The sequence below is a fragment of the Culex pipiens genome, chromosome 1 (assembly GCF_016801865.2).
Source record: "Culex pipiens pallens isolate TS chromosome 1, TS_CPP_V2, whole genome shotgun sequence".
In the NCBI taxonomy this organism is placed as follows: Eukaryota; Metazoa; Arthropoda; class Insecta; order Diptera; family Culicidae; genus Culex; species Culex pipiens.
Window position 1 is genome coordinate 38780494 of NC_068937.1, and position 12147 is coordinate 38792640.

Here is a 12147-nt window from a genome sequence, read left to right on the forward strand (position 1 = left end):
TCAACATTTTAATAGAAACTTAATATCATATGAAATAAGACGCAAAAAATGTATTATTTACATCTTGAATAATTAAAACATTGAAAAGGGATAAAGGGTGAACATTTTCTTAACAGATAATTTTTCATTAAAAAAGTATCAAGATATCTGTATAGCACGTCAGAATTTAAACGCACAGTACAAATTTCACAATTAGAAAATGTTTGAAACAGCACAAATTTCGACCTCACCAAGATTAAAGTTAATTTTTGAATGAGTTAAATGTTAAGGAATTCATAATGGCAACAAAAAATAATCTCTCTCATCTAACATTAACACAAGATGCCAATTTTGTGTTTTTGCTAAATAAATATTAAATTCGTTGACATTAAAAATATGGTTTTACTTTCAATGATTCATAAAGAACCACCTGCAGTGTTGTAAATTAGCGATAGAAAAAAAAATCATTTAATGATTCCTGCTCCAAAATATCAGAAAGAATACTGCCCATAATTGAAAATTCGGCTATTATGCCAAATCAAGTATTCCGAGAAAAACGCGTTTTAGTGTTTGTCACAAAATCTCCGTCAAGGCAATTTCCCATAAGAGTGGCATATTAGCCGTTTGGTTTTTCGCATCGGCAGCCAAGTCCAAACACTATTTTAGTGAAATTCAAGTTCCAGAAGATGCGTTGGAACATCCTCTACCACCTGGTGTTAATATCTCGTTTTTGCCAAAAGTGGATATTAGCCGTTTTTTCAATGGTGGGCAGAATAGTGATCGTCGCTATAGCTTCTATGTTGTCTTCATTAACTCGTGCTTCCTAGCAAGAGCATTCTCTTTCTGTCACCCTTCCTCGTTCACGCACACTCGCCGAAGATTTTTTTGTTTTATCAGCAAACCGCAATGAAAGGATGTGAGAGGGGGATTGGGAACCGACCACGGATTACGTTCCGTTAAACGGCGTGGCAAATTTTATTTTGTGGTGGCTTTTGTGGCTACGTTGTTTTTAGGGGGGATGATTTTGAATGTAGGAATGAGAGAGAAAATGAGAAAGAGAAGGGCAGTGAAAATGGGAGAAGAACTTTCGGGCATGATGATTGAGATCGTGGAGAACTAAAAGTTTTTAGATGTGAAAGCAATTTAAAGTTTGAAATTTAAAAAAAAATCAAAATATTTGTTAGTATTTATTAGGCTATACGAAAAAGGCGCGTGTAAATACAGGACTAAGAATTAAGATTAAGTATGTTTTTTATTATTCCTACCACTTGACAACGCCTTTAAGAAGCTGACAAGAAAATGATAGTTTTGAAAATACCTTTTACCTATATTTATAATATTTTATGCTAATTTGAATTAAATTTAAAAATAAAAAATAAAGAGGGTTATTCTGCAAAAAAAATCTCATTTTTCCCTATCGTCTACCCTTCCTCAGATCTTCCTCGTGGCGCTTCTGGCGACACCGGCGCTGTTCGAGGCAGCGCCCGCCAAGCAGGGGGGTGCCGAGCGACGTCGCGCCTTTTACCGCCGGTCCACAACCACGGCGGCACCACCGTCCCCGGATCCGGCCGCCACCCACGAGGACACCGCCAGCGCCGAGACCAAGTTCGGCGACGGTAACGGCGAGGGCCTGTACACGGTCGGCGATTCGTTCACCATTGGCGGCGGCGGCGGTGGGGGTGGCGGTTTGTCGTCTTCGTCGTCGTCTGCAGGGGATTCCGTCGGCAAGGGAAGTGCCTTCAAGCCGGTCACCAGTGGCGGCGATAAACTGACGGTGGGTTTTGGTGGAAATGTGGGAATTGGGGAGATTTGATATTTTGACGCTTTGTTTTTTTGTTTTGCAGTCGTTCTCGGAGTACAACTTCGGCGGCACCAAGCTTTCCGACCCCGGTGACTCGGACGAAGACTACGGACTAGGAGGCCTGAAGAACCACAAGCCCCTGACGTCGTCGAACAACAACTTTAAGAACAGTGGATCGTTTGACTTTTTGAACAATGACTATTCCAAGACCTCCCTGGACATTTCGACCCGACCAAAATCCTCCATTACCAGTAAATTTTCCATCTCCCATCCCACTCCCTCGAAAAGCACCGGTATTACGGGTAAGCTCGACCACCTGGACGACTCGACCGAGTACGACGTGTACTCTAGCTTAAAGTCCAGCAGTAGCTACCGGTCCCCGTTGCAGGGTTACGGCACTTCACAGTTTTCGGCCTTTCCAGGTTCCTCCTCCTCACTGAACTTCGACGGCAAGGTGAAGAAGCTCTCACCGTATACCAGCTTTGACGACTCTGGACTGACGAGCGGATCGCTGACGACAGGAGGCCTGACTAAGTACAAGAAGAACAAACTGTCCTTAGACGATGACACGTTCGGGGGCGGTGTTGGTTCGGCGTTCGGCGGATTCGGTAACAGCTTCGGCGTCGGTAAGCTAGAAGACTTCCTCGGTGGCGGCGGCGCTGGCATCGGCAAGAAGAATCCCTTCCGCTTCGGTGCCGGCGAGCCACCACTGGTGAACTCTGCCTTATCGACACTGAAACATTTTGGTCATGGAATTCTAGGTAAACCCGAGAAAGCGTCCTCCCTGTTCGACGACAGCGGCGAGAGTGGTACCGGTTTTGGGGCGTCCAAATTCAAACCGTCGTCCAACTTTGGCAAACAAGGAAGCTTCTCCAACAGCTTCAACCTGGACGACAGCAACGAGTCGTACGAGCCGGCCTACAAACCCAAGCTTACAAAACCGCACCACTCATCGTTCTCGTCGTCGTCGTCCTCCTCCTTTGGATCCTCCAAACCGCTGCTAAAACCCTCCATCACCGAGTTCGACAGTGACTTCGATGTGAAGAACATCAAGCTGCCGGGCGCTCACTCCATCACCAACTCGAACTCCAACTCCAACAAATTCAGACAACACAGTACTAAAACGAACCCACACAAGTCCAAACACGGTCCCTCCAACATTGACAATCCCAACCCGCTCGAGTTCCGACCCAACTTCAAACTGCAAGATGTGCCCAATCTCTACCCTGACGAACACCATCATCTAGGTGCCGGCATCGCCGCCAAGGGCCAGATCGAGAACTTCCTCAACTCGGAGGGCGTCTTCAAGCCGGAACCGTTCCGCACGACGCACTTCCTCGACGGACCCCCACCCAAGAAGAACCCGTACGGCCAGTTCGCCAAGCCCTCCGAGGATTCCGACAACCTGGAGAAGGAAGCGCTGAAGGCGCAGATCGAGTTCCTGAAAGCCCAAGCCGCGAAGCGATCCCCCGCCGAGGTCCGGCAACGACCGCACGGAGGTGTCCCGCTGGGACCGCCGCCAAAGCCCATCCCCGGACACGGACCGATCCGAGGCCCGCCACGACCGGTGCGCCGGATTCCGGCCCTCGGCGTCAAGTCGGCCCACCCGCTGCCAAGGATCCCGCACTTCAACGACCGGCCGTTCAGCGTTAGCTTCAAGCTGTAAGCGGGACTGTTGTAGAGCGTTGTAGCCTTGACGTGCAATTTGTTGATTTTTGAAAACCCGCCTCTCTTTTAAATGGTAGAACGGCAGAAAAGTTCTGCCACCCCCCCGTAGTCGATGATTTTAGTATTAATTTATTTATTTACTGTAGGGATAAATTTTAGTGCGATGTGAGCGAAATAGACATTTGGAAACGTGACGTTTTTGGTGAGTTTGTGTTTTGAAAGAAAGCCCGGATGGTTTGAATGATCCCCTCTCGTAGCAAGTGATTTGTAGGCACGACGAGGGTGCGAATAGCCTTGAATAAACCAAAACTAGAGCACGAAATGTAAACAATAACAAACTCGTTTTGTTTGGCTACCATTGTGACGAAATTTAGAAGAATTTGGTTGGAGGAGTCCTGAGTTATTATTAAAAATGTTTACAGTATTTGGGCATGTCCGTGAGTCAAACGCTTTTTGAACTGTAATCCCTTTGGCCAGTTGTCGCATTTACAGCAATTTTCAGGGTATGTCATGATGGCATGACAAGATTGAACATTCTCTATATGAAAAGTGACAAAAATGCACGAAGTTTTTTCGGGTTTTATTGAATATTTCATGATTGAAAACTTATTTTGGGGATCTATGCAGGAAGGGGTTGTTCAAATATAACGTCCAGAGATTTTCACATGGGCTGTCACAAACTCTTTTGTCCCTGATCACGAATCCGAGGTCGGTTTTTTGATATCTCGTGTAGAAGGAGACCCCTTCAATTTTTAAACATGTTATCGTGATTTTACGAAAAAACTTTAGAAAAAGTTGGTCGTCTTTCACAGTTAAAAAAAACATGATAATATTACACCTGGGAAAGGGTATATCTTTTTCGTAAGAAAAAATGTTCAATTTTACCTCTGAAAATGTGTATTTTACCACTTTCCTGGTGTAATGTCACTTTTTAGCTTAGCTTGATTGATCGTACCCTAGTCGAGCATAAAAGTTCTTAATAGCAAGGTTGGCGCCGATAAAGAAAATAAATGCGTCAGAAATGTGCCTAATGACACATCACCATTCATTTGTCCTTTTTCTGGTGTAATGTCACTTTTTCAGTCTAAATTGAGGTAAAATTTCATCATAAAAGAGGCAATATTCAACCTTCCAAAATGACACCTTCAAAATTTATACATTTTTTTACTGTGTTGATCATGGCCGTTCACAGTCACCTGCTACAGACACGAACGACGAAACAAAAAGAAATTCAAAAATCCCTTTCAAACGATACTCAGAAATTTTGATGAAAATTAAGTCCGGATCCACGATAGTCATGTGAAACACCTAAAATGTAACCCATGTAAAGGTAGAAACATTGTGATTTATGCTTCAAAGCAAGGGTCCTGATTGCTTCAAAAAGACTCAGTCACACGCGAGCACAAATCAAGCGCCATGTATAACTGCTCTGATGAACACCTACCGTTTGTCACTAAAGTGCCTAATAGAAAGTGGGTACACGAGAAACTGAGAACCCAGCGATTTTCTGTCAAAAAATTGAGTACCTCCAAGATCTTACACATAAGGTGCTTACAAAGTCTCCTTCGTCCATAGGATTTGTCAAAAAATGAACACCTTCATTTAAACGCTTGGTAAATTTGAGTGACCAACTGTGAGTGGCATTGCATTTTGAGTGCCTTGTCCCCACTTTCTATTAGGCACTTTATTTGTCACTACCAAACCAATCGCTACTGAACACTCTCTCTTTGCTCTCGCTCTCACTCCAAACGGGTAGTACAGCGAATGGTTCAGAGAGACCGATTTGCGATCGGCTTTGTTTTGCTCATTTATTAAACTGCTTCAAATCAATGTTATCAAAAAAAGTTTTGCATTTTTTTGATAACACAACATCAAAGACACATTTGACAGCAATTTCCACGATATCAAATATAAATTAACGGCAAACTGTGGTAGTGCAGGCCAAAAGAGCACCGAGCTGGTATGTTGTTAGATTATCTCCTCTCTGAACGTATTCGTGTGTGACTCGGGTCGACGGATGGAGTAGGCACAGAAATTCACGAAGTATTTGTATCGCTGGGTGAAGCGATTAAGCAAGTCGCTGGCAGCCTGAGAGTAGTGTTCGCTCGCGAACGGTTGTGCGCTCCTGTCGGCAAAGATTCGTTCGGCGATGAGTGAGTGATTTCTGATCTTTGAAACGAAAATCAGGACCCTTGCTTCAAAGTCGGTTAAAATGGTTAAATCACTTAATATTGATTTTTAGAGCAGGATTACCTACAGCCTTACTGAACTGGGGAAGGCAAACACTTCTTTCGTCACAATCTTTATAATTGAGTAATTTATAATTCAATAAGAATAACCTCGATGATCGTCAGTCTCACAGATTTTATTTGGGAATTCCCAACTATGAGGATTGCGCTGTTTATTATACACTATCAATTTACAAACGTGATTGCCTTCGGAAGTTCATAACATAACTGACACTTTGAACCTGCCATCAGTTTTTTTTTCTGTAAAACTTAGTACTTAGTTCTTCACAAGTCACTTCAACTACTAGCCAAAGAAACTAGCAATTCTTCAACAAGGCTTCCTCCCAGGAATCGGTATCCGAATCGTACACCAGAATCTGTTTTGGAGGATCGCATCGCGGTGGTCGAGCTTCCTGAACTGCAGGCTTAAGGCCCTCGTTGGCCGTGCTGATACTGGTCCCGTGATCAGTACAAGGTGCCCCATTATTCGTTGGACTTATTAGATCTGAATCACTCCAGGAATCCATTTCGGAGTCGAACACGAGAACTTTCTTTTTCGTAGTTGGCGTTTCACAGTTTGAAACTCTTCGAACGGGATTTACGGTGGGTCTGGGCTGATCAAAAGTCCTTTCCGGCTCATCTTGCGGAAAGTGTATTCTTTCATCTGCAACTTTGAGTTGGAATGAAGTTAAAATTGAACGTACACAACAAGTTCAAACTAACCTCCTTGAACGAATTGCACCGTCAAAACAGCCAGCAAAAGTCCAGTAATTACAGCCAAGTTCATCTTTCGGCAAGGGCTTCAACGCAACTGACTTAGTTCGAGTACGCGAGAGAATGACAAGAACAAAACGGCCAAGAGGTTATCAAACTTGTGCTCTCGACTTGTGATCGAAACCTGTGCCGGGGGAGAGAGGATCGGATCTTCATTACTAGCGCTGAGCGATGATGATGCCTGTTGTGCCGCACTTTGTTTTGAGGGAACTGGTTTTCTACGCGATAGAGGCGTCCAGTACGTCATGGAATACCCAGTTGTGAGACAGGTGGGATCGGGTTTTGTTAGAGCATCTCCACCGGTGCGCACATAAATGAGTGACTATTTTGTTCACCCACAGCGCTACTATTTTAGTTTAGTCACCCTTCCCACACCGGTCGTTGATAAAACGGGTTGGTAAAATAGTCACTGCCAACCCCACCGGGGGTGAGTATCAGCTTATTTTGACGTTTCGAAATAAAATTTGTTTTAATTTATTGGCATGACCAATTTGCCAAAATCTTCAAAGCCAAAAGTAATTATTTCCAAAAAAAAAAAACTGGATTGGTAGTAACCTGGATTGGTCCGGGTTCCCCGGGGAATGTTCCGTTGGAGGGACATTGGCAGCATCGTATGAATATGGGCAATATTGGTGTCAAACATCACGATTCTCAAAATCACATATGAAAATTACGAAAACTGACATTTTAAACGTACTGGCCGGAACCCGGATGGTTCCGGGTTTCCCGGGGGATGTTCCGTTGGAGGGACATTGGCGACTCCTATGAATATGGGCAATATTGGTGTTAAATTTCACGATTTGCAATATCACATATGAAAATTATGAAAATGGACTTTTCTAGTGGACCCGGATGGTTCAGGGTTCCCCGAGGAATGTTCCGTTAGAAGGACATTGGCCGCACCGTATCAATATGGCCAATATTGGTGTCAAACTTCACAATTTTCAAAATCACATGTGAAAATTACGAAAACTGACATTTTAAACGGACTGGCCGGAACCCGAATGGTTCCGGATTTCCCGGGGGATGTTCCGTTGGAGAGACATTGGCGGCTCCTATGAATATGGGCAATATTGGTGTTAAATTTCACGATTTGCAATATTACATATGAAAATTATTAAAATTGACATTTCTAGTGGACCCGGATGGTTTAGGGTTCCCCGAGGGATGTTCCGTTGGAAAGACATTGGCCGCACCGTATCAATATGGCCAATATTGGTGTCAAACTTCACAATTTTCAAAATCACATGTGAAAATTACGAATACTGACATTTTAAACAGACTGGCCGGAACCCGGATGATTCCGGGTTCCCCGGAAGATGTTCCGTTGGAGGGACATTGACGGCTACGATGAATATGGGCAATATTGGTGTTAAATTTCACGATTTTCAAAATCACATATGGAAATCACGAAAATGGACATTGTGAGTGGACTGGCCACAATCCGAATTGGTCCGGTTTCCCTCGGGGATGTTCCGTTGAGCGGACATTGGCGGCACCGTATGAATATGGGCAATATTGGTGTCAAAATTCACGATTTTCAATATCACATATAAAAATTACGAAAATGAAAATTTTAAACGGACTGGCCACAACCCGAATCGGATGTTCCGTTGAGGGGACATTGGCGGCACCGTATAATATGGGCAATATTGGTGTCAAACTTCACGATTTTCAAAGTCACATGTGAAAATTACGAAAATGGACATTTTCAACGAACTGGCCACAACCCGGATGGTTCTGGGTTCCCCGAGGAATGTTCCGTTGGAAGGTTATTGGACGCACCGTATGAATATGGGTAATATTGGTGTCAAACTTTACAATTTTCAATATCACATGTGAAAATTACGAAAATGAACTTTTTGAGTGAACTGGCCACAACCCAGGTAGTTCCGAGTTCCCCGGGGGAAGTTATATATAATGGTGTCAAACTTCACGGTTTTCAAAATCACCTATCGAAATTACGAAAATGAACATAGAAAGTTTATTCGTTGTTTCGTTGAAGGGACCTTATCGGCACAAATAAATAAATAACAAATATTGAAGTTCAAAAGATCCACAATCCAAAATTTAAATTATTTCAAAAAATAAATTCCTTCAATGTCCCTTCAACGGAACATCGTCAGGGGAATCCGGAACCATCCGGGTTGTGGCCAGTCTGTTTAAAATGTAAATTTACGGAATTTTCATATGTGATATTGAAAATCGTGAATTTTGATACCAATATTGCCCATAATCATCGGTGTCGCCAATGTCCTTCCAACGGAACATCCCCCAGGGAATCCGGAACCATCCGGGTTGTGGCCAGTTCGTTGAAAATGTCCATTTTCGTAATTTTTACATGTGATTTTGAAAATCGTGAAATTTGACACAAATATTTCCCATATTTATACGATGCCGCCAATGTCCGCTCAACGAAACATCACCGGGGGAACCCAGACCAATTCGGATTGTGGCCAGTCCACTCAAAATGTCAATTTTCGTAATTTTCACATGTGACTTTGAAAATTGTGAAGTTTGACACCAATATCGCTCATATTCATACGGTGCCGCCAATGTCCGCTCAACGGAACATCCCCGCGAGAATCCGGACCAATTCGGATCGTGGCCAGTCCACTAGAAAATTTCATTTTCGTAATTTTCATATGTGATTTTGAAAATCGTGAAATTTAACACCAATATTGCCCATATTCATCGGTGCCGCCAATGTCCCTCCAACGGAACATCCCCCAGGGAACCCGGAACCATCCGGGTTGTGGCCAGTTCGTTGAAAATGTCAATTTTCGTAATTTTCACATGTGATTTTGAAAATCGTGAAGTTTGACACCAATATTGCCCATATTCATACGGTGCCGCCAATGTCCGCTCAACGGAACATCCCCGGGGGAACCCGGACCAATTTGGATTGTGGCCAGTTCGTTAAAAATGTCCTTTTCCGTAATTTTCACATGTGATTTTGAAAATCATGAAGTTTGACACCAATATTGCCCATATTCATACGGTGCCGCCAATGTCCGCACAACGGAACATCCCCGGGGGAACCCGGACCAATTTGGATTGTGGCCAGTTCGTTAAATATGTCCTTTTTCGTAATTTTTACATGTGATTTTGAAAATCGTGAAGTTTGACACCAATATTGCCCATATTCATACGGTGCCGCCAATGTCCGCTCAACGGAACATCCCCGGGGGAACCCGGACCAATTCGGATTGTGGCCAGTCCAATCACAATGTCCATTTTCGTGATTTCCATATGTGATTTTGAAAATCGTGAAGTTTGACACCAATATTGCCCATATTCATAGGTACCGCCAATATCCTTTCAACGGAACATCCCCCGGGGAACCTGGGCCAATCCGGGTTGTGGCCAGTACAATGAAAATGTCCATCATCAATGTCCAGTTCCATGGAACCATAAAAAGTCAATTCAAAAAAAAAATCTTGATTCTCCTTTCACTTCAAGCAGATGTCAAATATTTGTGCGCGCTACTAGCGGGCGACTAAATTTGGTCACCCGCTGTTCACTAGCGTGTCCCAAAAAAACACGAAGTCGAGGAATTCAATGTGCTCAGTTCTCAAATGATAGAAAATCATGTTAGAAACAACTCTCTCATACATGAAAACTTTCGGAAAAATCGTTTACCACGTTCCCTGGGCATTTTTTTGAAAAAAGTCAGTTTTTTCGACAATTTCACAAAATCTGCTTAGAAAAAATGGAAAATTTTAAAATTTCAAATAGCCTATACCATTAAATGATGGTCTGTGGTCCAATAAACAAGTTATTGTATCGATTTGGCCTTTTAAAACCTTTTTTTCACTTTCCCGGTAGCTTTTATGTCGAAAAATACGAGTTTTTGCTTTACTTTTTTTCAATCTTTTCCCTCGGTATTGAACACAAAAATTTCCTCATATGTGAAAATACATGCATCTTGTAGGAAATTTTCCGCCGAAGATTTTCGTCTAAGCAACTTTGAAGTTTCATCAACTCTGAGCTGAGATATTCCAGTTTTTGTGAAGAAAGAATATTGAATATTTGAAAATGTTGATATTAATCATCATTGGCATACAATATTAGGGATAATTTAAGCCTAATTTGAAGTGCGGCTGTATCGCATCTGTTTTTAAACATGATTGGTTCATCCTTCAATACTAAGGGCCACCTGGTGTTGTTTTCTCATGGCACACTACGTGCTAAATGAATGAATTACTTTTAGCAAATAACTCATATTTAGAGCATTTTGCATTTAAACCAATCGATGCACGTTTGCTGTGTTTCCATGGATACAAATAAACAAATAACAAATCGATGCATCTGTGCTCTCTTATGCTATCTAGATAGGAAAACCAGTAAGCTTAGTACAAGAGCACAGAGGCATCGAAATATATGGTTCGATTGTACGGGGTTGGCAATTGTCCACGCTCCAACCAAAAAAGTTTTTTTTATGGACAATTGACCATGAGAAGGGGAGGGAGCTGAGATTTAAAAAAAATGTCTACGTGATTAATGGATGGATCCCTATAGAATAAATTCCAAATATTAGTGATATTTTTAATTTACCTGAACATCGGATTTATCAACAGGAGTTATAAGAAGGGAGTGTAAACGTTACGTTGTGGTTCAGATCACGGAAATGCGTACAATTGAACCTTATATTTGTTATTTGTTTATTTGTATCCATGGAAACACAGCAAACGTGCATCGATTGGTTTAAATGCCAAATGCTCTAAATATGAGTTATTTGCTAAAAGTAATTCATTCATTTAGCACGTAGTGTGCCATGAGAAAACAAAACCAGGTGGACCTTAGTATTGAAGGATGAACCAATCATGTTTAAAAACAGATGCGATACAGCCTCACTTCAAATTAGGCTTAAATTATCCTTAATATTGTATGCCAATGATGATTAATATCAACATTTTCAAATATTCAATATTCTTTCATCACAAAAACTGGAATATCTCAGCTCAGAGTTGATGAAACTTCAAAGTTGCTTAGACGAAAATCTTCGGCGGAAAATTTCCTACAAGATGCATGTATTTTCACATATGAGGAAATTTTTGTGTTCAATACCGAGGGAAAAGATTGAAAAAAAGTAAAGCAAAAACTCGTATTTTTCGACATAAAAGCTACCGGGAAAGTGAAAACAAGGTTTTAAAAGGCCAAATCGATACAATAACTTGTTTATTGGACCACAGACCATCATTTAATGGTATAGGCTATTTGAAATTTTAAAATTTTCCATTTTTTCTAAGCAGATTTTGTGAAATTGTCGAAAAAACTGACTTTTTTCAAAAAAATGCCCAGGGAACGTGGTAAACAATTTTTCCGAAAGTTTTTATGTATGAGAGAGTTGTTTCTAACATGATTTTCTATCATTTGAGAACTGAGCACATTGAATTCCTCGAATTCGTGTTTTTTTGGGACACGCTACTGTTCACCCAGGGTCGAGCTGCTATTTTATGAGCGCGTTTATGAGCGACCGGTGTGGGGAAGAGTGATGGTGGAGCGCTTCCAAATCCTTACTGCGCGCGCCCGGTGGAGATGGTCTTAGAGGGATAGTCGGTGCTTAAAATTTTGTTTTAAAAACAGTTACATTGCTGTTTATTATTTAAACAAACATTGAAAAAACAGGTCTTTTGCTCGACAAAATTTTCTCTCAAATCGTAAAGAAAGTAATCTTTCATTGCAAATTAGGTT

General features: G+C 42.0%; 2 protein-coding genes across 3 annotated transcripts; one reads left to right on the top strand and one right to left on the bottom strand.

Annotated features, from left to right (window-relative positions):
* Positions 1–1393: 1393 nt before the first annotated feature.
* Positions 1394–3642, top strand: LOC120423871 (uncharacterized; the record flags this gene model as incomplete). The annotated part of the gene is made up of 2 exons (XM_039587819.2): positions 1394–1753; positions 1824–3642. Coding segments are annotated over 2 exons (1983 nt in total), but the record flags the coding sequence as incomplete, so codon positions are not given.
* Positions 3643–5325: 1683 nt separating this feature from the next.
* On the bottom strand, positions 5326–6559 carry LOC120423874 (uncharacterized). Of its 2 annotated transcripts, none has more exons than XM_039587823.2 (2): positions 6400–6559; positions 5326–6340 (listed from the first exon to the last, which is right to left on the bottom strand). In XM_039587823.2, exons 1-2 carry the CDS (start codon positions 6461–6463, stop codon positions 5994–5996), a joined length of 411 nt encoding a protein of 136 aa, XP_039443757.1. In that variant the 5' UTR covers positions 6464–6559; the 3' UTR covers positions 5326–5993. The 2 variants fall into 2 exon arrangements, with proteins under 2 accessions (XP_039443757.1, XP_039443756.1); XM_039587822.2 differs by having other exon boundaries at positions 5352–6346; positions 6400–6555.
* Positions 6560–12147: the final 5588 nt, after the last annotated feature.

Coding starts and splice junctions, on each gene's coding strand:
- LOC120423874 (XM_039587822.2), bottom strand. CDS start 6,463: ATGAACTTGGCTGTAATTACTGGACTTTTGCTGGCTGTTTTGACGGTG. Junction 6,347..6,399: donor GGTGCAATTCGTTCAAGGAG/GTTAGTTTGAAC, acceptor TCCAACTCAAAG/TTGCAGATGAAAGAATACAC.